The 27,965-nt window shown below is 42.4% G+C and overlaps 1 protein-coding gene and 1 long non-coding RNA gene across 7 annotated transcripts; one reads left to right on the forward strand and one right to left on the reverse strand.

The window, feature by feature from the left end:
• Positions 1-81: 81 nt before the first annotated feature.
• On the forward strand, positions 82-27,834 carry adgrf3a (adhesion G protein-coupled receptor F3a). Its single transcript, XM_052496529.1, has 16 exons — positions 82-389; positions 7,260-7,494; positions 10,043-10,174; positions 10,418-10,573; positions 10,850-10,956; positions 11,190-11,248; positions 11,337-11,458; positions 17,045-17,260; positions 17,686-17,940; positions 18,086-18,226; positions 19,379-19,563; positions 23,473-23,667; positions 23,828-25,150; positions 27,111-27,152; positions 27,559-27,594; positions 27,689-27,834. The coding sequence occupies exons 2-16, from the start codon at positions 7,437-7,439 to the stop codon at positions 27,746-27,748; spliced, it is 3,087 nt and encodes a 1,028-aa protein (XP_052352489.1). The 5' UTR covers positions 82-389; positions 7,260-7,436; the 3' UTR covers positions 27,749-27,834.
• Positions 7,486-10,048, reverse strand: LOC127915861 (uncharacterized). Of its 6 annotated transcripts, none has more exons than XR_008092594.1 (4): positions 9,584-10,048; positions 8,543-8,746; positions 8,004-8,089; positions 7,486-7,711 (listed from the first exon to the last, which is right to left on the reverse strand). It is a non-coding gene; the product is annotated as an uncharacterized LOC127915861 (long non-coding RNA). The 6 variants fall into 6 exon arrangements; XR_008092591.1 differs by having other exon boundaries at positions 8,543-8,775; XR_008092592.1 differs by having other exon boundaries at positions 8,543-8,804.
• Positions 27,835-27,965: the final 131 nt, after the last annotated feature.

Below are 27,965 nucleotides of genomic sequence, written 5' to 3' on the forward strand. Positions count from 1 at the left end.
TCAGAAAAGGTTAGCACTTAGTGTGGACTATGCAAATCGCAGTTTGCTTCAACAAGACAGGGTTCTTTAATGATACACATATTAGGGAATGATGCATGTGGGCCTACATCAATTTTCATATCTACTTTTCATAATGCGAGCTCTTTGATGCAAATGGACAGGGGACTTTTTGTTTTACAGTTTCATAGAGGCGCCATTGTTTTCTATTGCTCTCAAAAACAGCATATCAACCTAAAGTTCCTCCCAGATTTACAAGTCTGCTCAGGAATGGATGGTGTGCTTCACCTCGCTTGCTGATTCATAGTTTGATGATACATTTACATTTAAGTCATTTAGCAGACGCTCTTATCCAGAGCGACTTATACTTTCGAGGGAGACAAGGAAGAGAGGTAGGTATTCTTCATATTCTCAATTCTATCCAGTGTAACTGCTTCTGCATTTTTTATATTCTTCAAATATTGATGTTAATATTTTGCTGATATTTATCGGGGGAATCAAAGAGGAGAGGTTGGTGTTAATCATTCTGCATTCTCAACTCATTCTGAATTATATTCAGTATACCTGCTTCTCGCACTTTTTATATTTTTTCAAGAATCAATGTTATATTCAAAGAGATCATATAATTCTAGTTCTGGGCGATTTTGTGGGAAGGTCAACTTGAGTATGTACACATAAATGTAGTAATTTCCAAATGAAACCACGTTCATAATTATCCTTAAGGTCTATATGTGGGAGTTCAGGCATTATTTGAAGCGTTTAAGTAGGAAATTGCATTCATTCTGACCATTGGTAGCTAGGTTTCCACCATCCAATTGGCGATAGATTTCCATGCGAATATTCAGAAATCTTTATAAAAACTATATGCACATTTTCCCATCAAATTGAATTGTTGTGGATAAAAAGCTGTGCGTGATGACATTTTTAAATCCCCTCCCCTACAAAAAAGATAAATTAAATGGGATTCCATCGCATTTTCAACTCTACTGATAGTTTTCTCACAAAAATGTTTTTGTGTTATAGGCCTTTATACAAAGGGTGAGTCTAATCTTGAATGCTGATTGGTTAAAACCGCATTCCAGCCGGTATTCCACAAATTACAGCCGGATACATCGATGACGTTAAAATGTCTATTTACTCTGTTCCATCTGACTGCTCAATCCGCTGTCTAATCAGCCCAGCCAGGCAACTATAAAAAAGCAGTGTTTGGGGTGGCCTAAAAATAGATGTGCCAATATATCCTCCAAACACCGGCTTCTCGGGCAATGCCAATACCAGCGTGTGTCCACTCTGGTATTGGCACTGCGCTCTAGCCGTCAGTTTAGTTTGCAGACACAGAACGGATAGGAGAGCCTCCATGATGAGATTATTATGGACAGACTATTTTTATTTGTCAAACGGCAGCCAAGCATCGATGATCATGTCACCAGAATAAGACCCTCGATATTTATTGGAAATGAGCATCAAGCTCATCTCATTGCATTTTCACCACCCTGTTAAATGCATCATAATGCATTTCATATGTAGCCCAATAATATGCACGCTTTCCCGACGTGTCGTAGTGGGAGGACTACACAACATGTCATCGCGTGATTTACGTCGATATGATGGTTGTTATATCAATATTTGCGCATAAAAGTGTGTCCTGCGACATTTCTCGCATAATTCATTTTACCGACACAAAAATATCCTACATTGTCTAGTGTATTTTGTTTTGTCAACATTTTTAATGTCGACCTACACCTTTTCTGTTTCAATAAGGCTTGTGGTGAAATGTTTTATCTGAAGTACTTTACTTGCATATACAGATTGTACGGAAACCCAACGGGAAAACTGGTTAGAAATGGCCCACTGAGCATGTTTTTCCACTCACATCTGTCCCCCAGTGTTAGTTATGGAAATGAGATGTTAATGAAGCAATACAAACCAGATAGAAGTGGTTTGAGTCTTTTAGTGATAGGGGGGTGACTGGGACGGGCAATGTAACATACATTATGTTTTTTAGGAAAAGTTTTTGTAAAACATGCACCTTACATCAGATCATCTTGAAACTTTATCTGTAAAGCCAACTTTCAACAAGGTTTTATATGGTCTATAATTGGTTTCTCTCTTTTCATTGTAAGTATAATTGTTCAGTGTTATGATATCCGTAAAATTCATTGGATGTTCTATATTTAAGATTATCTTGGAAAATACAGTACCAGTCAACTGCTTGCACACACCTAGTCATTCAATAATTTTTCTTTATTTTTTACTATTTTCTACATCGTAGAACTCGCACTTTACAGTGTCTCAGAACTTTTTGGAGTTAGAGCTACAGGATGCAAATTTCTGCTTGAAAAAGCTGGCCTTTGCTTTCCTGACTGACTGCTTGTATTGGTTCCTGACTTCCCTGAACAGTTGCATATCGCGGGGACTATTCGATGCTATTGCAGTCCGCCACAGGATGTTTTTGTATTGGTTGAGGGCAGTCAGGTCTGGAGTGAACCAAGGGCTATATCTGTTCTTAGTTCTGCATTTTCTGAAAGGAGCATGCTTATCTAAGATGGTGAGGAAGTTACTTTTAAGGAATGACCAGTCATCCTCAACTGATGGGATGAGGTCAATATCCTTCCAGGATACAGGGCCAGGTCGATTAGAAAGGCCTGCTCGCAGAAGTGTTTTAGGGAGTGTTTGACAGTGATTAGGGGTGGTCATTTGACTCAGGACCCGTAGCGGATAAAGGCAATGAGGCAGTGATCGCTGAGATCCTGATTGAAGACAGCGGAGGTGTCTTTGGAGGGCCAGTTGGTCAGGATAACATCTATGAGGGTGCCCTTGTTTACAGATTTAGGATTGTACCTGGTGGGTTCCTTGATCATTTGTGTGAGATTGAGGGCATCTAGCTTAGATTGTAGGACTGCCGGGGTGTTAAGCATATCCCAGTTTAGGTCACCTAACAGAACAAACTCTGAAGCTAGATAGGGGGCGGGGCATAGCTGGGAGTTGAGGGGGGTTGGTAGTAGGCGGCAACAGTGAGAGATTTATTTCTGGAGAGATTAATTTTTAAAATTAGAAGTTCAAACTTTTTGGGGTTGGGAGAGTGTGCTAAAGCAGTGAGTAGAACAAACTTAGGGAGGAGGCTTCTGATGTGGACATGCATGAAACCAAGGCTTTTTAGATCACAGAAGTCAACAAATGAGGGTGCCTGGGGACATGCAGGGCCTGGGTTTACCTCCACATCACCCGCGGAACAGAGGAGGAGTAGGATGAGGGTGCGGCTAAAGGCTATCAAAACTGGTCGCCTAGAGCGTTGGGGACAAAGAATAAAAGGAGCAGATTTCTGGGCGTGGTAGAGTATATTCAGGGTATAATGCACAGACAGGGGTATGGTGGGGTGCGGGTACAGCGGAGGTAAGCCCAGGCACTGGGTGATGATAAGAGAGGTTGTATCTCTGGACATGCTGGTTGTAATGGGTGAGGTCACCGCATATGTGGGCGATGGGACAAAGGAGGTATCAGAGGTATGAAGAGTGGAACTAGGGGCTCCAATGTAAACTAAAACAATGATAACTAACCTGAACAACAGTATACAAGGCATAATGACATTTGAGAGAGACATACAGCGAGGCATAAAGTAATCGCAGGTGTTGATTGGGAGAGCTAGCTAAAACAACAGGTGAGACAACAACAGCTAATCAGCTAACACAACAACAGCAGGTAAAATGGCGATGACTAGGCAGAGAGGGTCGGATTAACTACACACAGAGCCTGAGTTCGCGGCTGGGGCCGACAGATAAAAAATAAATAAACGGAATGGAGTACCGTGATTAATGGACAATCCAGCAGGCATCAGCTATGTAGCCAAGTGATCATAGAGTCCAGGGGGCAGCAGTAGATGGAACAGGGAAGCCGCCACTACGCTAGCGACACGGGAGTTTAAAGTTAATAGCCCGGGGCTAGTAGGAGCATCTGCTCGGACGGAGGCCGGTTGAAGTCACAGCGGATGGAGTATTCGTCGGCAAAGCAGACGTGGTGGTGCAGCAGGGCGCCGTGTCGACAGAGAATCCATGCCAGATGGCGAAAGAGGTATTGTAGAATTTAGTTTGCTAGCCGGGAGATGAGCCTGGTAAAAGCCGCTAGCAGTGGCTAACAATGACTAAATAGCTTGTAGCTAATTAGCTGGTTAGCTTCTGGAGGTTCTTGAATGTGTTCTATAATTGAAAATAATAGCGATTCCGTATCACATTGGGTGAAGCAGGTTACCGGAAGGTATAATCAAATTAAAAATCGAAAAGAGATTGAAAATTAATGGAAATATATTGAAAAAAATACAAAAGTACACGAGAGGACAAACAAACACGTCTTCACTGCTACGCCATCTTGAACATATTACCTTATCTTGAGCAGTTACCTCTGCTGCAGAGGAGAAGTTCATTCAATTGCAGCCCAAATAAATGCTTCACAGAGTTCAAGTAACAGACACATCTCAACATCAACTGTTCAGAGGAGGCTGCGTGAATCAGGCCTTCGTGGTCAAATTGCTGCAAAGAAACCACTACAAAAGGATACCAAAAAGAAAAAGAGACTTGCTTGGGCCAAGAAACATGAGCAATGGACATTGGACCGGTGGAAATCTGTCCTTTGGTCTGATGAGTCAAAATTGACGATATTTGGTTCCAACGGCCATGTCTTTGTGAGACGCAGAGTAGGTGAACGGATGATCTCTGCATGTGTGGTTCCCACCGTGAAGCATGGAAGAGGAGGTGTAATGGTGTGGGGGTGCTTTGCTGGTGACACTGTCATTGTCATTTTTATTTAACCTTTATTTAATAACCTCTTTGGGCTGAGATCCCGCTAACGGGATTGAAATGACAATAGCCAGTGAAAGTGCAGGTGACTAAATTCAAACAACAGAAATCTCATAATTAAAATTCCTCAAACATACAAGTATTTTACACTATTTTAAAGATACAATTCATATTAATCCTAGTGTCCTATTTCAAATAGGCTTTACGGCGAAACCCATTGAGGTTAAAACCTGGCAAGAAGGCAAAACAGGGAAATAGCAGCATGTCCATAAAACATGACAGAAAAATACAGAATACACACAAAAGACAAAGTGTCACAAGTTAAAGATACAATTGAAGATTAGAAACAACTGCAGTTATCACAAACAGTGTTGATTTATTTAGAATTCAAGCCACACTTAACCAGCATGGCTACCACAGCATTCTGTAGCGATACGCCATCCTATCTGGTTTGCGCTTAGCGGTACTATCATTGGCTTTTCAACAGGACAATGACCTCACACACCTCCAGGTTGTGTAAGGGTTATTTGACCAAGAAGGAGAGTGATGGAGTGCTGCATCAGATGAGCTGGCCTCCACAATCACCTGACCTCAACCCAATTGAGATGGTTTGGGATGAGTTGGACCGCAGAGTGAAGGAAAAGCAGCCAACAAGTGCTCAGAATATGTGGGAACTCCTTCAAGACTGTTGGAAAAGCATTCCAGCTGAAGCTGGTTGAGAGAATGCCAAAGGCGGGCAAAGCTGTCAACAAGCTAAAGGTGGCTACTTTCAAGAATCTCAAATATAAAATCTATTTTGATTTGTTTACACTTTTTTGGTTACTACATGATTCCATATGTGTTATTTCATAGTTTTAATGTCTTCACTATTATTCTACAATGTAGAAAATAGTCAAAATAAAGAAAAACCCTTGAATGAGTAAGTGTGTCCAAACGTTTGACTAGTACTGTATATGCTGAAATGCATTACTCATACATGGGCATGGTAGTACTGTTTATTAAAAATATACTTTGTGAATAGTCCTGTAGTCTTTTTCAAATGAAAGCCGCCCAAAATATGCCGACTTCATTCAGAGTCCAAAGTATAGGCCAATGTATGTTGTCTCATTTTTCATTTGCATATTTTGTTAAAATATTTCAGAAAAATTGTCATACAAAAACATCTTATATTTACATCCACATTCAACTAGTAAAAGGTTTTATATGTTTATTAAAGATACAAAATAATATAAACTGTTAGGGTGTGGTGCCTGGCCAGGTGTGCTATCCAGGCTGCCTGTAAAAGCAGTACTAAAGTATTATGCATTCTACTGACCTTTTAAAACATTCCAAATGACAACACATATGTTATAATAGATTTTGATTAAGAAATCTTTCATATTTGAATGTGTATTTCAGACTCCATAACATCCATAACGGTAGTTTTTCCTCTCTAAAGTTATGATGGTAATGACACTCTTCAAAATGATCGTTTATGTGTTCAGCTGAGCTTTTCCTTCCAATTGGCATGTTTTGACCTAAGACTTACAAACTCACAGACTTTTGTTCAGTCTTCATGTAACATCCATAGCACTTATTAGCTTTATTTCTCCAACATGCCAATATTTAGAAATCCACTTTTTGGGGCATATACAGGGTATACCAGTGGAAGCTGGTGGGAGGAGCTATAGGACTCATTGTAATATGTGGAATGGAATTAATGGAATGGTATCAAACACATCAAACATATGGAGCTGTATCCCTATAGCTCCTCCCACCTGCCTCCACTGGTATACACTCACCCCAGGGGGTACTATAGACACACACATCAAACATATGGAGCTGTATCCCTATAGCTCCTCCCACCTGCCTCCACTGGTATACACTCACCCCAGGGGGTACTATAGACACACACATAAAACGTTTCATTCTGTGAAATGTCCATAAATGCTTGAATTGCCCCTCTATTTCATTATGTGGGGATATTAACCTACATGTTAATGAATGGACCATTGAACAGTAGGACATTGAAACCGATTGTGCCTTTATTAACCCTGTGAATAATAATTATTTCCATTTCATGATTAGGTCCAGATTCAAATCTGGGCCTGGTCATATATGGCCCTTCATGTTCGGGGATGTTTATTGTGTGTGTGTGTGTGTGTGTGTGTGTGTGTGTGTGTGTGTGTGTGTGTGTGTGTGTGTGTGTGTGTGTGTGTGTGTGTGTGTGTGTGTGTGTGTGTGTAATCCAAAATGGGTAAATAATCAAACATTTGTTATACCAGTAAGTCTGTCAACAATGTTTTGTGTTCATGTGTTACTGTATTTATTCAATGTAACAACAGTGAAAAACAACTCCCAAGTGAACATGGGTTTATTCCAAGTATTGACAGTTCCACTGACCGTTATCTTGTTGGGATGGAATGTAAATGACCTACAACTGTGTTTCTGCTGTACACCAACTGCCATTTCTATCTCTGTCTCCATCTGAAGGTTACAAAATGAAGACTTTCATTCTTTTATATTTTCTAGGACTAACTTGCAACAAGGTTGGTCAAGATTTCAGCTATATGTTTATAGCAAACCAAATACTTAATTACAAACTTGAAAATTGGCCCGATTCCATAATAATTGTATAATGTATCTTTCTGGTTTGTTCCTGCTGCACATATGTGCTTGAGTAATAATGGGATGTGTTTTGTTGCTGTTGCTCAGGTCTCTGCAAATGGTAAGCTCATTTACATTTTTTCCCTATTTTGAAGATGTCTACCTCCCAAATGGCACCCTTTTGGTCCACTACCCTAATCCTATTGCCTTTTGGTCCACTACCCTAATCCTATTCCCTTTTGGCCCACTACCCTAATCCTATTCCCTTTTGGGCACTACCCTAATCCTATTCCCGTTTGGTTCACTACCCTAACCCTATTCCCTTTTGGTCCACTACCCTAACCCTATTCCCTTTTGGCCCACTACCCTAATCCTATTCCCCTTTAGCCCACTACCCTAACCCTATTCCCTTTTGGTCCACTACTATAATCCTATTCCCTTTGGTCCACTACCCTAATCCTATTGCCTTTTGGTCCACTACCCTAATCCCTATTCCTATTCCCGTTTGGTCCACTACCCTAACCCTATTCCCTTTTGGTCCACTACTATAATCCTATTCCCTTTGGTCCACCCCTAATCCTATTCCCTTTTGGTCCACTACCCTAATCCTATTCCCTTTTGGTCCACTACCTAATCCTATTCCCTTTTGGTCCACTACCCTAATCCTATTCCCTTTTGGTCCACTACCCTAATCCTATTCCCTTTTGGTCCACTACCTAATCCTATTCCCTTTTGGTCCACTACCCTAATCCTATTCCCTTTTGGTCCTACCCTACCCTAATCCTATTCCCTTTTGGTCCACTACCCTAATCCTATTCCCTTTTGGTCCACTACCCTAATCCTATTCCCTTTTGGTCCACTACCCCACTAATCCTATTCCCTTTTGGTCCACTACCTAATCCTATTCCCTTTTGGTCCACTACCCTAATCCTATTCCCTTTTGGTCCACTACCCTAATCCTATTCCCTTTTGGTCCACTACCCTAATCCTATTCCCTTTTGGTCCACTACCCTAATCCTATTCCCTTTTGGTCCACCCCTAATCCTATTCCCTTTTGGTCCACTAAATCCTATTCCCTTTTGGTCCACTACCCTAATCCTATTCCCTTTTGGTCCACCCTAATCCTATTCCCTTTTGGTCCACTACCTAATTCCCTTTTGGTCCACTACCCTAATCCTATTCCCTTTTGGTCCACTACCCTAATCCTATTCCCTTTTGGTCCACTACCCTAATCCTATTCCCTTTTGGTCCACTACCCTAATCCTATTCCCTTTTGGTCCACTACCCTAATCCTATTCCCTTTTGGTCCACTACCCTAATCCTATTCCCTTTTGGTCCACTACCCTAATCCTATTCCCTTTTGGTCCACTACCCTAATCCTATTCCCTTTTGGTCCACTACCCTAATCCTATTCCCTTTTGGTCCACTACCCTAATCCTATTCCCTTTTGGTCCACTACCCTATTCCCTTTTGGTCCACTACCCTAATCCTATTCCCTTTGGCCCATCCCTATTCCCCCTAATTTTCCCTTTTGGTCCACTACCCTAATCCTATTCCCTTTTGGTCCACTACCCTAATCCTATTCCCTTTTGGTCCACTACCCTAATCCTATTCCCTTTTGGTCCACTACCCTAATCCTATTCCCTTTTGGCCCACTACCCTAATCCTATTCCCTTTTGGTCCACTACCCTAATCCTATTCCCTTTTGGTCCACTACCCTAACCCTATTCCCTTTTGGTCCACTACCCTAATCCTATTCCCTTTTGGTCCACTACCCTAACCCTATTCCCTTTTGGTCCACTACCCTAATCCTATTCCCTTTTGGCCCACTACCCTAATCCTATTCCCTTTTGGCCCACTACCCTAATCCTATTCCCTTTTGGTCCACTACCCTAATCCTATTCCCTTTTGGTCCACTACCCTAATCCTATTCCCCTTTGGCCCACTACCCTAATCCTATTCCCTTTTGGGCACTACCCTAATCCTATTCCCTTTTGGTCCACTACCCTAATCCTATTCCCTTTTGGTCCACTACCCTAATCCTATTCCCTTTTGGTCCACTACCCTAATCCTATTCCCTTTTGGTCCACTACCCTAATCCTATTCCCTTTTGGTCCACTACCCTAATCCTATTCCCTTTTGGTCCACTACCCTAATCCTATTCCCTTTTGGTCCACTACCCTAATCCTATTCCCTTTTGGTCCACTAACCTAACCCTATTCCCTTTTGTGTACTACTTTCAGCAAGGGATAGCTGCAGGTAGCCTCCTACAACCAGACTGATCTCCCGAGCTTGTCAGATCAGCCTGGTTGTAAGAGGCTAGGCTCCAAGTATCACCTGGGACATAATCTATAGTCTGGAAGCAATCCAGAAATGAAGGTGCCACAAGGGTTGTTGGGGTCAATTCCATTTAGATTCAGTTAATTTAGGAAGCATTTGACTGAATATAAATTAAATTGACCCCAACCCTGCCATATAGCTAACACAGTAATACGACAGAACTCCATAATCATGACATAATGCTGCTGATAGAGGTATGGGTAAACAGTGAGCATCTGACAATTTATCATTTGCATGCCCACTCTTACTCTGAATTCCTTGTACAGTACTTCAAACTTTACATACTCTATTTCTAAAGTATGTTTTGCATGGTGTTTTGCATGTTTCAGGCAACTCAACAAAAGTCTACTATATGGTACTGAGGACTGAGGCGTCCATACCAGACAACCGTATTGATGCTATACTCAAATCTTTTAAAATGGACAATCCTGTGAGTGTTGACACCCTTAACGTCACAACAGGTAAATATGTATGCAATACTGTAGCTGGTTTACTAATGTAGTATGAAATACTCTAACATGGGAAACATTGCATTAGTAAACCTACTGTAATAACACACACAAGTCTAACCCTGTGTCTATTCAGTATAGGCCTATATAAAGCAAACTCTATATATGTGCCTACACATTGTGTTCCCTTCATTTTCATTTCATTTATTTTGGGGTAAATATGGCTAAAATTATGCATTGAAATTATTTCAACAGATTGTGTCCCTCTTCAAAACAAAACTCAGTGCAAATGCACACCAGGGCATATCTGGAGTGTTGCAGTGTGTCAGTCTTCACCGAACTGTTGTAAAGTAAAAAACTGCACATTTGAAACCACAGAAACAAAACCAATGTGCCTCCCTGAAACAAGAGGTATTGTGTGTGTGTGTGTGTGTGTGTGTGTGTGTGTGTGTGTGTGTGTGTGTGTGTGTGTGTGTGTGTGTGTGTGTGTGTGTGTGTGTGTGTGTGTGTGTGTGTGTGTGTGTGTGTGTGTGTGTGTGTGCGTGTGTGTGTGTGTGTTAATCCAAAAATGTGTACATAATCAAACATACCAGCCTGTCAACAGTTTGCATTTTCCACAAGCCAGTTCAAAGACAGAATGCAAAAGGCCCAGTACACATTGCAAATAATGATCTCTTTTATTCACAGTTACTGTCATTGGACAACTTAACATAGCTGGAATGGTATATTTTGAAAGTTACAGCAATCCAAATTCTCATGAATATAAAACCTTGCATGATGAATTACTGCCAAAGGTATTGGTCAAATTTATACTGTACATATAAAAATGGTTTAAAATATGGAAATGGGTTACTAGAATGTTCTAATGACACACACAGAATGAAGACAGGAACTATAATTTAGAGGGAGATATATTATTTAGATATATTATTGCAAATACCATATTAAACTATGTTGACAATATACTCTTCACAGATCTCTGTGCATGATCATTCTTATTTTTTTTTTTTATATTCTTCGCTTTTAGCTGAAAGCGGTGTACAGTACATTGAATTCATTCGATGACATACACATCACCGGGTTCAGGTAATTCAGCTCGTTTACAAATGATGTTATGTTTTTTGTGGGATCGACATACAGTAGACCTGATCTTGTTCCTTGTTTTTGCTTTAAGTCGTGGTAGTGTCATCATCGATTTTGAAATGAACCTCAACGACGTTTCAGCTAATGTCCTTGCAAGCAAAACAGCAGAATTGGAAAAAATACTGAATTCTACGTTCACGCTAGAGACAGCAGGTATGTCTATCTAAATCAGGGGCTAGCTACATCGGGGGCCGTATGTATCAAGCATCTCACAGTATGAGTGCTGATTTAGGATCAGTATGGCCTTTTAGATCACAATGGCTGTGCTTATTTACGCAGGCAGCCAATTCTGACCTTGTTTCTCAAATTGCCCAATTAGTGGCAAAAGAGCTAATCTGATTAGTGACAAAATATTATAATTGGTCTGACTGTATGAACACAGTCAATTAATAATAGTATATGGACAAGGGGACCTGATCCTAGATCAGCATTCCTACTCTGGGATGCTTGATACAGCGCATTCGGAAAGTATTCAGACCTCTTCAATTTTTCAACATTTTGTTACGTTTTAGCCTTATTCTAAAATGTATTAAATTGTTTTCCCCCCTCATCAATCTACACATAATACACCATAATGACAAAGCAAAAACAGGTTTTTAGAAATTGTTGCAAATGTATAAATAAATCAAAACTGAGATATCCCATTACTCAGTACTTTGTTGAGGCACCTTTGGCAGCAATTACCGCCTCAAGTCTTCTTGGGTATGACTCTACAAGCTTCGCATGTGATGTCTAATATTAAAGAAGTCTTGAGGTATTGCTTGACTGAGGTAGAGTACCTTATAATGAGTTGTAGATCACAATATTTACCAAGAGAGTTCTCATCTATATTATTCGTAGCCGTCTATTTACCACCCCAGACCGATGCTGGCACTAAGAGAGCACTCAGCCAACTCTATAAGGTCATAAGCAAACAAGAAAATGCTCAACCAGAAGCAGCGCTCCCAGTGGTCGGGGACTTTAATGCAGGCTAACAAATCCATTTTACTTTATTTTTACCAGCATGTCACATGTGCAACCAGAGGAAAAAAGAACTAGGCCACCTTTACTCCACACACAGAGATGCATACAAAGCTCTCCTCCCACCCTCCATTTGGAAAATATGACCATAATTCTATCCTCCTGATTCCTGCTTACAAGCAAAAACTAAAGCAGGAAGTACCAGTGACTCGCTGAATATGGAAATGGTCAGATGACGTGGATGCTACGCTACAGGACTGCTTTGCTACTACAGACTGGAATTTGTTCCGGGATTCATCCAATGGCATTGAGGAGTATACCACCTCAATCAACGGCTTCATCAATAAGTGCATTGACAACATTGTCCCCACAGAGACCGTACATACATATCCCAACCAGAAGCCATGGATTACAGGCAATATCCTCATCAAGCTAAAGGCTAGAGCTGCCGCTTTCAAGGAGTGGGACACTAATCCGGACGCTTCTAAGAAATCCCGTTATGCCCTCAGATGAACCATCAAACAAGCAAAGCGTCAAACTAGAATGAAGATTGAATCCTACTACACCGGCTCTGATGCTCGTCGGATGTGGCAGGGCTTGAAAACTATTACTGCCTACAAAGGGAAATCTAGACGCAAGCTGTCCAGGCGAGCTAAAGGCCTTTTATGCTCGCTTCGAGGGAAGCAACATTGAAGCATGCACTAGAGCACCAGCTGTTCTGGATGACTATGTGATAACTCTCTCGGTAGCCGATGTGAGCAAGACCTTTAAACAGGTCAACATTCACAAAGCCTCAGGGCCTGATGGATTACCAGGACATGTACTCAAAGCATGCGCGAACCAACTGGCAAGTGTCTTCACTAACATCTTCAACCTCTCCCTGACTGTCTGTAATACCTACATGTTTCAAGCACACCACCATAGTCCCTGTGCCAAAGGAAGCGAAGGTAACCTGCCTAAATGATTATCGTCCCGTAGCACTCACGTCGGTAGCCATGAAGTGCTTTGAAAGGCTGGTCATGGCTCACATCAACAGCCTCCTCCCAGATACCCTAGACCCACTCCAATTTGCATACCGCCCCAACAGATCCACAGATGATGCAATCTCAATCCCCACTGCCCTTTCCTACAAGGACAAAAATAGCACCTAATTGAGAATGCTGTTCATTGACTACATACAGCTCAGTGTTCAACACCATAGTGCCCACGAAGCTCATCACTAAGCTAAGGACCCTGGGACTAAACACCTCCCTCTGCAATTGGATCCTGTACTTCCTAACAGGCCGCCCCCAGGTGGTAAGGGTAGGCAGCAACACGTCTGCCACGCTGATCCTCAACACTGGGGCCCCTCAGGGTTGTGTACTTAGCCCCCTCCTGTACTCCCTGTTCACCCACGACTGCATGGCCAAACACGACTCCAGCACTATTATTAAGTTTGCTGACGACACAACAGTGGTAGGCCTGATCACCGACAACGATGAGACAGTCTATAGGGAGGAGGTCAGAGACCTGGCAGTGTGGTACCAGGACAACAACCTCTCCCTCAATGTGAGAAAGACAAAGGAACTACAGGAAAAGGTGGGCCAAACAGGCCCCCATTAACATCAACAGCGCTGTAGTCGAGCGGGTTGAGAGTTTCAAGTTCCTTGATGTCCACATCACCAAACAAACTGTCATGGTCCAAACACACCAAGACAGTTGTGAAGAGGGCACGACAAAACCTTTCCCCCCTCTGGAGACTGAAAAGATTTGGCATGGGTCCCCAGATCCTCAAAAAGTACTACAGCTGCACCATTGAGAGCATCCTGACCAGTTGCATCACCGCCTGGTATGGCAACTGCTCGGCATCTGACCGTAAGGAGCTACAGAGGGTAGTGCGTAAAGCCCAGTACATCACTGGGGCCAAGCTTCCTGCCATCCAGGATCCATATAATAGGAGGTGTCAGAGGAAAGGCCATAAAATTGTCAGAAACTCTAGTCTCCCAAGTCATAAACTGTTCTTTCTACTACCTCACGGCAAGCAGTACCGGAGCGCCAAGTCTAGGTCCAAAAGGCTTCTTAACAGCTTCTTACCCCAAGCCATAAGACTGCTGAACAATTCATCAAATGCCCCCCCTATTTGTTTTGTACACTGCTACTACTCACTGTTTATTATCTATGCATAGTCACTTCACCCCTACCTACATGTACAAATTACCTCAACTATCCTGTACACTGACTCGGTACCGGTACCCCCTGTATATAGCCTTGTTATTGTTATGTTATTTGATATGTATTTGGGGAGTTTCTCCCATCCTTCTATGCAGATCCTTTCAAGCTCTGTCAGGTTGGATGGGGAGCGTTGCTGAACAGGTATTTTCAGGTCTCTCCGGAGATGTTAGATCGTGTTCATGTCTGGGCCCTGGGTGGGCCACTCTAGGACATTCAGAGACTTTTCCCGAAGCCACTCCTACTATCTTGGCTGTGTGCTTAGGGTCGCTGTCCTGTTGGAAGTTGAACCTTCGCCCCAGTCTGAGACCCTGAAAACTCTGGAGCAGGTTTTCATCAAGGATCTCTCTGTAATTTACTCCGTTCGTCTTGGGCTCCCGAGTGGCGCAGCGGTCTAAGGCACTGCAGTGCTAGAGGTGTCACTACAGACCCTGGTTTGATACCAGGCTGTACCACAACTGGCTGTGATCGGGAGTCCCATAGGGCGGCACACAATTGGCCCGGGAGGGTTTGGCCGTCATTGTTAAGCCGTCATTGTAAATGATAATTTGTTCTTAACTGACTTGCTTAGTTTAATAAAGGCAAAAATATATATAATAATAATCTTTTCCTCGATCCTGACTAGTCTGCCAGTCCCTGAACAACATCCCCACAGCATGATTCTGCCACCACCATGCTTCACTAGTCTCCCAGTCCCTGAACAACATCCCCACAGCATGATGCTGCCACCACCATGCTTCACTAGTCTCCCAGTCCCTGAACAACATCCCCACAGCATGATGCGGCCACCACCATGCTTCACCGTAGGGATGGTATTGGCCAAGTGCTGAGCGGTGCCTGGTTTCCTCCAGATGTGACGCTTGGCATTCAGGGCAAAGTTCAATCTTGGCTTCATCAGACCAGACAATCTTGTTTCTCATGGGCCGAGAGTCTTTAGGTGCCTTTTGGCAAACACCATGTGGGTTGTCATGTTTCTTTTACTGAGGAGTGGCTTCCGTCTCGCCACTCTACCATAAAGGCCTGATTGGTGGAGTTCTGCAGAGATGGTTGTCCTTCTGGAAGGTTCTCCCATCTCCATAGAGGAACTCTAGAGCTCTGTCAGAGTGACCATTGGGTTCTTGGTCACCTCCCAGATCAAGGCCCTTCTCCCCCGATTGCTCAGTTTGGCCGGGTGGCCAGCTCTAGGAAGAGTCTTGGTGGTTCCAAACTTCTTCCATTTAAGAATGACGGAGGCCACTGTGTTTTTGGGGACCTTCAATGCTGCAGAATATTTTTGGTACCCTTCCCCAGATCTGTGCCTCTACACAATCCTGTCTCGGAGCTCTACAGACAATTCCTTTGACCTCATGGCTTGGTTTTTGCTCTGACATGCACTGTCAACGTTAGGACCTTATATAGACAGGTGTGTGCCTTTCCAAATCATGTCCAATCAATTGAATTTACCACAGGTGGACTCCAATTAAGTTGTAGAAACATCCCAAGGATGATCAATGGAAACAGGATTCACCTGAGCTCAATTTTGAGTCTCATAGCAAAGGATCTGAATACTAATGTCAATAAGATATTTCTATTTTTTTCAAATTATACATTTTTGTTTATTTAAAAAAAACCTGTTTAAAGGTTGTCATTATAGGGTCTTGTGTGTAGATTGCTGAGGAAATATTTTTTATTTAATACATTTTAGAATAAGGCCGTAACATAACAACGTGAAAAAAGTCAAAGGGTCTGAATACTTTCCAAATGCGCTCTAGGCCTATATATTTAGTTCATAGATGTTTATTTAGTGAAGGCTAGATGTTTATTTAGTGAAGGCTAGATGTTTCTTTTTTTGTACCTTTTTTTCCAAGTCAGATGGGTCTAAAGATCTGCTGGAGACAGCATAGGCTGTGGGGCCTACTGACCTTGGAGTTTGTGGGTGTGCTCTGTTCCATGCCAGCCTGGGCGGCTCGAGGCAGATGGGGTTGAGCGCAACCTCTGACAATAATAGTTGTTTTATGTTTTTGAGGGTTTGTTTTGGAAATGCTATTTTAAAAAGTTTACATTTATCAAAGTCGTGGTTTATTTTCTTATTTTATTTTCTTCTTCTGGTGTATCGTCTAAAAGTGATTTATTGAGAAATGGAGGGTGGAGAGGGGGATGCATTAGTGGCCTCACAGTGGAAGCTAAGCAGGCCAAGTTAGTAGGGACACAGGGAGGGCTACACAGGGCAAAGTTTAACAAAGGCATACTGCTTCTGTATTAAACTTATGCTAAATTGTTTATTCTATTCTACTGAGCCTTTTTCTTCGTCTTCGTATTATATTTTGTTATTTCTTATTGTTGATGCATTGTCCAGAAGGAACCTGCAAGAAAGCATTTCATTGGACGGTGTATACAATGTGTATCCTGAACATACGACTGATAAAACTTGAATCCATTTCAAAGAGCGTTACAAAGAAAAGGGGGGAAACTCACCTCTTCCACCACCAATGTGTAGTAGCACCCTGTGGTGATGCACAGCTCACCACATATCCACTAGCATGGTGGAGAGGTGAGAAGCTACTAAATGTTCTGTGTACTTTTCTCTTACAGGCGTCGTTGAGATCACAGTACCAGAAGGCCCGGTAAAATATGATTCTAAACAGACAATTCTCTGCCAAGCCAAGGAGGACATGAAACCAATTGAATGGGTTTTGAAAAGGAGTGATGGTAAAACATTTGACGTAACAACAGGTACTGATTCTACAGTGATACCCACTAGTAGGACGACTACAGTTCTCCTCAGACAGGCAACGGAGATCTGGGAAGGTATGTGTTATCTGTTATTTTGTATGGTGTTGTAGAAGATGATAGGACAGGTCACAGGGCCAATTAGATAGTGGGTGTGTTCCAAATGGCACGTTATTACCTATAGGATCTGGTCATAAGTAGGGCACTGTCAAAGGTAAAGGTTGCTACTTGGGACACATTGATTATTTGCTCATATTCATGCAATTTTCATAGTTTTTCTCTATGCTGAAAGGTCTGTGCAGATATAGGCCTACGGTTTGTGAAGTGGAGTTCGTTGGGTGAATTGATGCTCTTATTATGATGAGTCGTCTGAGGACTTGTGCTAGCTCCCATAACTAATGCCTAGGCTTTAAGTCAGTGAGCTAACGTGGTCTTGAGTCACGCAGATTAACTCATTGTAAGATAAAACAGTAAAACATGTTTCTCTTTTCATTTAACTGCAGGGCTGTACACGTGTGTCTTCAATCCGAAAACATCCAATGTGACCATAAACCACAAAGCCAGTGCAACACTAGACATAGCGCTCCTGCCACAAATTTACATTAGTAGCACGCCCCAATTTCCAGACTGTTACAAGAAATATAATGCAAATGATAGAATCTTTGTCAGAGTTCAATGTGAAATTATGAATAGCACTGAAAACTACAATGTGACATGGAATTACACCAACACTGAAACTCCATTAAATGAACAAAAAGGTAATTTTCTGCCCTTCATGGTCCTCACATGTTAATTACACTATGTTTAAGACTGTATGTTATAATAATTGCTATTAAAATGCAATTAGGAGCACAGTTGAACACATTTGACAGTTATTAAATCTTGTAATTTATCCCTCCACAGATGTTACCAGTACTGGCATAATTTACAGGATTGATACGACTGTCAGCTGCAGCAGTTTACATGAGCCAGCTGTAACATGTACATTTATGAACATCCTGTCCCAAGAGAAAAATGCTACTGTCAATATCCCTGTTATCTACAGTAGGTTTTCAGTACCATTAGCCAGCATGAACAGTGTATTTTGCCATATGAACAATTATGCTCTAAATTGGTGCAGTAACATTCAGCGGCATACCCCAATCTTCTTGGAATGGGTAACAAACGCAAGCATATTTTCAGTGAAATCTAAGATACATATACTGAACAAAAATATAAAAAAGCAACATGGAACAATTTCAAACATTTTATTGAGTGACAGTTCATATAAGGAAATCAGTCAATTGAAATAAATATATTAGGCCCTATCTGTGGATTTCACATGACTGGGCAGGGGAGCAGCCATGGGTGGGCCTGTGATGGAACAGGGCCACCCACTTGGGAGCTGTCCCAGCCAATCAGAATGAGTTTTTCCACACAAAGGGTTTTATTACAGACATAAATATTCCTCAGTTTCATCAGCAGTCTGGGTGGCTGGTCTCAGACAATCCCAAAGGTAAAGAAGCTGGATGTGGAGGTTCCTGGGCTGGCGTGCTTAACACGTGGTCTGCGGTTGTGAGGCAGGTTGGACAAACTGCCAAATTCTCTAAAACGATGTTGGAGGCGGCTTATGGTAGAGAAATTAACTTTAAATTATCTTGCAACAGCTCTTGAGGACATTACTGCAGTCAGCATGCCAATTGCATGCTCCCGTAAAACTTTTTTGAGAGACCAGATGCTGCTGGAAGAGGTGTTGGAGGGTCAGTAGGAGGCACCCCTTCCTCTGGTCTAAAAAAAAAAATCCTAATGCCCCAGGGGAGTGACACTGCCTTGTGTAGAGTGCCGTCTTTCGGATGGCACGTTAAAACGGGTGTACTGACTCTGTGGTCACTAAAGATACCATGACACTTGTCGTACGAGTAGGGGTGTTAACCCCGGTGTCCTGGTTAAATTCCCAATCTGGCCCTCATACCATCACGGTCACCTTATAATCCCCAGTTTACAATTGGCTCATTCATCCCCCTCCTCTCCCCTGTAACTATTCCCCAGGTCGTTGCTGTAAATGAGAATGTGTTCTCAGTCAATTTACCTGGTATAATAAGGATTGAAAACATAGATTTTTAAAAGCCACCCTATTTATTGTTCATCTAAATGGTGAAAATGTGTCTTGAATATCTATTTCTTACTTATTGTCAACGATTCTGTTTATTTCCACAGGCAATTCAAAATTTTGTCCTGCTGAAGGTGACTGGTCAAACGCCAAGGCTGACTTTACGGCGGTGCTGAAGTGTAAAAATGGTATTGGAAAAACCCAGAGACAGTGTTTGAGTGATGGAGTTTGGGAGGAGGAAATATCTAACTGTGTGAATGTAGATCTACATGACATCCTAATTGATTCACAGGTATTAAAACATATCATCCTAATTGATTCACAGGTATTAAAACATATCATCCTAATTGATTCACAGGTATTAAAACAAATCATCCTAATTGATTCACAGGTATTAAAACAAATCATCCTAATTGATTCACAGGTATTAAAACAAATCATCCTAATTGATGCAAAGGTATTAAAACAAATCATCCTAATTGATTCACAGGTATTAAAACAAATCATCCTAATTGATGCAAAGGTATTAAAACAAATCATCCTAATTGATTCACAGGTATTAAAACAAATCATCCTAATTGATTCACAGGTATTAAAACAAATCATCCTAATTGATTCACAGGTATTAAAACAAATCATCCTAATTGATTCACAGGTATTAAAACAAATCATCCTAATTGATTCACAGGTATTAAAACAAATCATCCTAATTGATTCACAGGTATTAAAACAAATCATCCTAATTGATTCATTGGGTTGAGCGTTCAGAGATTGACACAGAGACAGGGAGGCTTTAGTCCGAAAAAACGACTTTACTAAGACAGAAAATAAATATATCAAAGAAATAACTTAGGTTTTGCTCGGTCTTTCTTCTCTCTCTTAACTGGTGTCTGTCTCTCTCCCTTCTCTCCCGCGGTGTGCCATCGTGCTCCTTTTATTTAGCCTCCACGGCTGGTTAGCACTTTCCTCTAATTACCTCCACTTAGCTGCCCGTGTCGGGGTGCCCAGCTCCCATATGCCCAGCAGAGGGAGCCAACGTGGCCTCACGTATCTCCCCTCTATTACCATCCCCCAGGGTAGACCTCCTGGGACACCACAAACAATATTGAATTTTAAAAGCACCTTTAAAATCATTTTAAAATCCCTTTAATATAAACCATATGAATAATTATAGAAATGATGGTTTTTAATATGCATAAAACTTGCTAAAGTGAAAAAATTCAGCGTCCCTCCGCACAACCTCTGTGCCTTCTAGGAAGATCTTAATAAACAGCTGGGCCTCACTACCCCCTTAATACGCCAATGAGCAGCCATTTTGACTGCAACGTTCTAACAGTCTAATAAATACATTTCATAAATGCTATCAGAAAAATGATCCTTCACTTGTGTTTATGAAGGTCTTGGGTAACAGAAGAAGAAAAAGAAAAAAACTATTTTAAAAACAATAGGATTTTCATTAGTTAATGTTACTGTAAGCCATCTGCTGCAGCATGCTCATGTGTAGAGCACAAAGGAACAACGGTTATTCTTGGAAAAAGTGATATTTTCAAATAAAACTAATCTCTTACATTTGAAGTGTTATTTGGCAAAGGTTAGTGAAACCTCACAATATGTTATGTGATACTATACTACTTTAATATTGGAAAAAGTAACTTAAAAACGGCTTATAACAGGAATTATGCTTATGAAATTATAATAATCATATGTGCTAAATATACTTATTTAAGACAAGTCAATGGCAGAGGGGGACATTGCAGAGACATTTCCATTTTAAATTAATTACTATGCAGTCAAAATGACTGGGATCGGAGCTTCTAGTGTTAACCCACTTCACCCCAAAATGACTGGGATCGGAGCTTCTAGTGTTAACCCACTTCACCCCAAAATGACTGGGATCGGAGCTTCTAGTGTTAACCCACTTCACCCCAAAATGACTGGGATCGGAGCTTCTAGTGTTAACCCACTTCACCCCAAAATGACTGGGATCGGAGCTTCTAGTGTTAACCCACTTCACCCCAAAATGACTGGGATCGGAGCTTCTAGTGTTAACCCACTTCACCCCAAAATGACTGGGATCGGAGCTTCTAGTGTTAACCCACTTCACCCCAAAATGACTGGGATCGGAGCTTCTAGTGTTAACCCACTTCACCCCAAAATGACTGGGATCGGAGCTTCTAGTGTTAACCCACTTCACCCCAAAATGACTGGGATCGGAGCTTCTAGTGTTAACCCACTTCACCCCAAAATTACTGGGATCGGAGCTTCTAGTGTTAACCCACTTCACCCCAAAATGACTGGGATCGGAGCTTCTAGTGTTAACCCACTTCACCCCAAAATGACTGGGATCGGAGCTTCTAGTGTTAACCCACTTCACCCCAAAATGACTGGGATCGGAGCTTCTAGTGTTAACCCACTTCACCCCAAAATGACTGGGATCGGAGCTTCTAGTGTTAACCCACTTCACCCCAAAATGACTGGGATCGGAGCTTCTAGTGTTAACCCACTTCACCCCAAAATGACTGGGATCGGAGCTTCTAGTGTTAACCCACTTCACCCCAAAATGACTGGGATCGGAGCTTCTAGTGTTAACCCACTTCACCCCAAAATGACTGGGATCGGAGCTTCTAGTGTTAACCCACTTCACCCCAAAATTACTGGGATCGGAGCTTCTAGTGTTAACCCACTTCACCCCAAAATGACTGGGATCGGAGCTTCTAGTGTTAACCCACTTCACCCCAAAATGACTGGGATCGGAGCTTCTAGTGTTAACCCACTTCACCCCAAAATGACTGGGATCGGAGCTTCTAGTGTTAACCCACTTCACCCCAAAATTACTGGGATCGGAGCTTCTAGTGTTAACCCACTTCACCCCAAAATGACTGGGATCGGAGCTTCTAGTGTTAACCCACTTCACCCCAAAATGACTGGGATCGGAGCTTCTAGTGTTAACCCACTTCACCCCAAAATGACTGGGATCGGAGCTTCTAGTGTTAACCCACTTCACCCCAAAATGACTGGGATCGGAGCTTCTAGTGTTAACCCACTTCACCCCAAAATTACTGGGATCGGAGCTTCTAGTGTTAACCCACTTCACCCCAAAATGACTAAAAATGTTCACCATCATTGTAAAGTTATTTTGTTGCTTTGACAAAGTGATTTCTGAAGATTATCATTTATTTATTTATAGATAAGAAAGGCTAGAAATGTTTTTTTTTGTTGTGAAGAATTAAATTGCCATTCCCTGTTGTCAGAAGTGGATTGATTTATGGCTGATTTAAGATGAAATCGTCAACCCTCTTACTTTAGTTGGCACCTATTATGCACTTACATAGTCTTTTTTTACGTCTTGAGATGGGGAAAACCTTTTTTTACGTCTTGAGATGGGGAAAACCTTTTTTTACGTCTTGAGATGGGGAAAACCTTTTTTTACGTCTTGAGATGGGGAAAACCTTTTTTTACGTCTTGAGATGGGGAAAACCTTTTTTTACGTCTTGAGATGGGGAAAACCTTTTTTTACGTCTTGAGATGGGGAAAACCTTTTTTTACGTCTTGAGATGGGGAAAACCTTTTTTTACGTCTTGAGATGGGGAAAACCTTTTTTTACGTCTTGAGATGGGGAAAACCTTTTTTTACTTCTTGAGATGGGGAAAACCTTTTTTTACGTCTTGAGATGGGGAAACCCTTTTTTTACGTCTTGAGATGGGGAAAACCTTTTTTTACGTCTTGAGATGGGGAAAACCTTTTTTTCTGAAGTTGAACATGTGCTCTTTATGACTGAATGTTAAAATTAGGGGGAATGAACAACAACAATAAAACTGGGGGGGGCGAGTTACACTTCTCAAAAGGCACTGAATTGGTGGATCGACCCGTAGACTCATTCATTCTAGAATAATAGAACTTAAAATGCCTCATGAGCTTAGTTCAACTGCTGTACCCACAATATATTATCTTGTTTTTTATTCCATTGTTCGTAAACAATGTATTTGTAAACAAACACTCGCTTCAAAACATGGTTAAAACTATCATTTTGATCTTATTCAGAGTGGTTACATTTTTCCAGCCCCATCCCTCAGCTGTTTCCCAAAACAAGTGGCGGGGTGGCCGTATTGTCATTTAAATTACTTTTTGTTATTATAAAGGCATCTATTCTAAACTGCTCTAAACTGTAGTTTTTGTGTGCATTTTCTTTCTATCATTACAGAACCTTGCAATAGGACTTGGATCAGTTGAGAAAAATTCTGCAAACATATTTTCACGTCTGAAATCTTCCACCGATAAATCAGAATCCATCAACACTTATGCTAATGTGAATGCTTCGGTGTCCATTCTCTTCACCATGAACAACGCAATCAACGAATCTCAAAAAAATTACACACTGAATAAGGCTCAATTACAAGTAAATATAATCCAAAATCATCTTTACCAGAATGTTATTTATCTGTTCTTCAGTATGATTTATAATAAGAAAATATTAAATAAACAGAAATGTACATTTTTATTTGTTTAAATGAAGTCGACTAAAATATGACCCCCCCTCCCCTCCCCCCCTTTTTCAGGATGCTCTAATATCATCCAGCAATCTTTTGGATAGCAGTCTTGAAAAGTCATGGATTTTTAAACCTGACCTTGTCAACAGATCCATGGCTGAAAGATATCTGATTTCTGTTGAGGGCCTGGTTAAACAGTCAGATGTCGAGAGTACCACATACCAACACACAAACATAGAGTTGAATGGCTGTAAACCTCAGCCGGAGAAAAATTGTGTGAACAAAGTTTTCAATGTCACCGTAACCATGGGGACTGGCTCCATGATGGTTAAAACTATAGGTTTTAAATCTCTCAGTAACTATCTACCAAAGCTGCACCAAACAGACGCTGATCCAAACAGCATTGTGGTGTCCACTTCCATTGGTCAAGGATCTGCAGATATCTCAATAGACTTCCAGTTGATCAGTGAAAGGCCCCGCAACCACAAGATACAGTGTGTATATTGGGATTTTACAATAAGGCAGTGGTCTGGTAAAGGTTGTGTATGGGGTGGTCCTGATAACGAAAACCATTGTGAATGCACCCACTTATCCTCATTCACCACCCTCATGTCAAAGAAACCAGAGAATCTTCCCTATATGACGGAGATAACCTATGTGGGCTTGAGCGTCTCAATTGTCTCACTTCTCTCCTGTCTAGTGATAGAATGTCTTGTGTGGAAATCTGTTGTCAAGTCCAGCGTGTCGTATTGTCGCCACACAGCCCACATTAACATCTGCCTGTGTTTACTGGTAGCTGACTGCAGCTTTCTCGCCTCAGCTTTTCCCGACATGATCCCAGAGAATTGGTGTCAGATCTTTGTGGTAATTAAGCATTTATGCTACCTGTCCATGTTCTTCTGGATGTTGTGCCTGAGTATCATGGTTCTCCATCAGTTGATATTTATGTTCCATCAGATGAGCAAGAAGGTTTGCTTGGGACTGTGTTTTTCTGTTGGCTATTGCTGTCCACTGTTAATTGTTTTCATTACATTTATCACCTACAACAGTGGCCAGAAGGACTACTACTACACCACCGAGGCTTGTTGGCTGGTTTATGGAGGTTTTTTAAAGGGCTCGATCTTTGCGTTCATTCTGCCTGTTGGCACTATTGTAGTAGTCAATGTGTTCTGCATGCTAGTAGTTATCATAAGGCTCCTGAGACCAAGTCTTGAAGTCAACACTAAGGATGAAAAAGAAGTGGCCAAAGGTATCCTAAAAGCGGTTGTCCTCCTAACCCCAATCTTTGGAGGGACATGGATTTTTGGATTTTTTGTTTTGATGTTTGATATCACCAAAGGACCTATAGCCTACCTGGTGAACTACGCCTTCACTCTGCTGAACGCATTCCAGGTAAGACTGAGATTAGGTTTGGGTCATTTCCATTTCAATTCAGTCAACTGTGTAATTGTCTTTTGTTGATCAAACCCTGTAATTGTCTTTTGATCAAACCCTGTAATTGTCTTTTGTAATGTAGAGGCAGGGAGTTAGGAAGCAGGTGCAGAGTTTAATATAAACAAACATGTACAGATACAAAAACAAGGAATGCATCTGCCGGATGGGAAATACCAACAGAGTGCTATATATAGGGGGAGTAATCAGGGAAGGTCCAGGTGTGCCTGATGATGAGGCGCAGGTGTGAGTAATGAATGGTTGCCAAGACCGACGGTTAGTAAACCGGCGACGTCTAACGCAGGAGGGGAGGAGCAGGAGTAGACGACATCTAACGCAGGAGGGGGGGAGCAGACGACGTCTAACGCAGGAGGGGGGGAGTAGACGACGTCTAATGCAGGAGGGGAGGAGCAGGAGTAGACGACGTCTAACGCAGGAGGGGAGTAGACGACGTCTAATGCAGGAGGGGGGAGTAGACGACGTCTAACGCAGGAGGGGAGTAGACGACGTCTAACGCAGGAGGGGGAGTAGACAACGTCTAACGCAGGAGGGGCAGGAGTAGACGACGTCTAACGCAGGAGGGGCAGGAGTAGACGACGTCTAACGCAGGAGGGGGGTGGAGTAGACAACGTCTAACGCAGGAGGGTGGAGTAGACGACGTCTAACGCAGGAGGGGGGGTAGACGACGTCTAACGCAGGAGGGGTGGAGTAGACAACGTCTAACGCAGGAGGGGGGGGGTAGACGACATCTAACGCAGGACGGGAGGAGTAGGAGTAGACGATGTGTAACGCAGGAGGGGCGGAGTAGACAATGTCTAACGCAGAAGTGGAGGAGGGGAGGAGTAGACGACGTCTAACTCAGGAGGGGAGGAGTAGGAGTAGACGACGTCTAACGCAGGGGGAGTAGACGACGTCTAACGCAGGAGGGGAGGAGTAGACGACGTCTAACGCAGGAGGGGAGGAGTAGACGACGTCTAACGCAGGAGGGGAGGAGTAGACGACGTCTAACGCAGGAGTGGAGGAGTAGGAGTAGACAACGTCTAACGCAGGAGGGGGGTAGACAACGTCTAACGCAGGAGGAGGAGCAGGAGTAGACGACATCTAACGCAGGAGGGGGGGAGCAGACGACGTCTAACGCAGGAGGGGGAGTAGACGACGTCTAATGCAGGAGGGGAGGAGCAGGAGTAGACGACGTCTAACGCAGGAGGGGGGAGTAGACGACGTCTAACGCAGGAGGGGGGGAGTAGACGACGTCTAACGCAGGAGGGGGGAGTAGACGACGTCTAACGCAGGAGGGGGGAGTAGACGACGTCTAACGCAGGAGGGGGGAGTAGACAACGTCTAACGCAGGAGGGGCAGGAGTAGACGACGTCTAACGCAGGAGGGGAGGAGTAGACGACGTCTAACGCAGGAGGGGTGGAGTAGACAACGTCTAACGCAGGAGGGGGTAGACGACGTCTAACGCAGGAGGGGTGGAGTAGACGTCTAACGCAGGAGGGGGGGTAGACGACATCTAACGCAGGACGGGAGGAGTAGGAGTAGACGATGTGTAACGCAGGAGGGGCGGAGTAGACAATGTCTAACGCAGAAGTGGAGGAGGGGAGGAGTAGACGACGTCTAACTCAGGAGGGGAGGAGTAGGAGTAGACGACGTCTAACGCAGGGGGGGGGAGTAGACGACGTCTAACGCAGGAGGGGAGGAGTAGACGACGTCTAACGCAGGAGGGGAGGAGTAGACGACGTCTAACGCAGGAGGGGAGGAGTAGACGACGTCTAACGCAGGAGTGGAGGAGTAGGAGTAGACAACGTCTAACGCAGGAGGGGGGGTAGACAACGTCTAACGCAGGAGGGGCGGAGTAGGAGTAGACTTTTCCTTCTTCAGGTCACAAGGTTTTAATGTTGTTGTTTTTCATCTCTTACAGGGTCTCTTCATTCTACTCACTGCATATTTTGGAGAAAAACCGGTAAGCTACTGAAAAAAGGTCCAATACAGACATTTTTATCTGAATATCAAATCATTTATTGGGTTGTGGGTTGGGAAACGCTGTCAGCATGGCTGCTGGCCTGTAAATATATCACTTATTGCTTCAAGCCACACCGCACCCACCAAACAGAGAAAACATACCTCAGTCAGTTCGAGAACATTTTGGGGAAACGTGTCATTCAGTACAAACTGTTTACACAACCATGCAAAAGTTTAATCTAACTTAACGCACCCAGTCAGTTGGAGAAGAAACATTAGTGGGTGTGGCGTTTGGCTGGGGTGATGTGGATGGGAAACCAGGCAACAATACCTGATGAATGAGACTGAAATATGTAGCAAAACAAAAACCCATTACAATAAAAACAATATGTATTCCTTCCAAACAGATTCGTGTTGCACTACTGAAATATTTCAACCTAAAAGTGAGTTTACAAATCACAATTTATTTATTGGTCTAAACCAACTGGATGTAATGTCATAGCTAATTGATTATTTATCTATTTCACTCTTCACCAGCAGGTACAGTCAGCAGTGAGTGAAAGTTCCAAACTGGCATCCACGATGAAGACGAAATGATATTTTTTATCCATTTTGACAATTCTGTTTCTTTTTTTTTTTTTTTAGATACGTTGTATATCAATACTGTTTATTCATCTAGGCTTAGTTTACATCTAAATTAAACCCCATACTAATCAACTGAAATTCTGACACTGAGAAAGTATGTGCAATGTCCTACATGTATCATTTATTAGAATTGTGGCCTTATTTTTCTGTTGTAATATAGCCTATATAT

The sequence above is a fragment of the Oncorhynchus keta genome, chromosome 35 (assembly GCF_023373465.1).
Source record: "Oncorhynchus keta strain PuntledgeMale-10-30-2019 chromosome 35, Oket_V2, whole genome shotgun sequence".
In the NCBI taxonomy this organism is placed as follows: Eukaryota; Metazoa; Chordata; class Actinopteri; order Salmoniformes; family Salmonidae; genus Oncorhynchus; species Oncorhynchus keta.

Excerpts from the sequence above, each read along its gene's own strand:
- adgrf3a (XM_052496529.1), top strand. The coding sequence starts at position 7,437 with ATGTGCTTGAGTAATAATGGGATGTGTTTTGTTGCTGTTGCTCAGGTC. Across the intron at positions 17,261-17,685 it reads GGCAACGGAGATCTGGGAAG|GGCTGTACACGTGTGTCTTC; the intron begins GTATGTGTTATC and ends ATTTAACTGCAG. Across the intron at positions 18,227-19,378 it reads CAATATCCCTGTTATCTACA|GCAATTCAAAATTTTGTCCT; the intron begins GTAGGTTTTCAG and ends TTATTTCCACAG.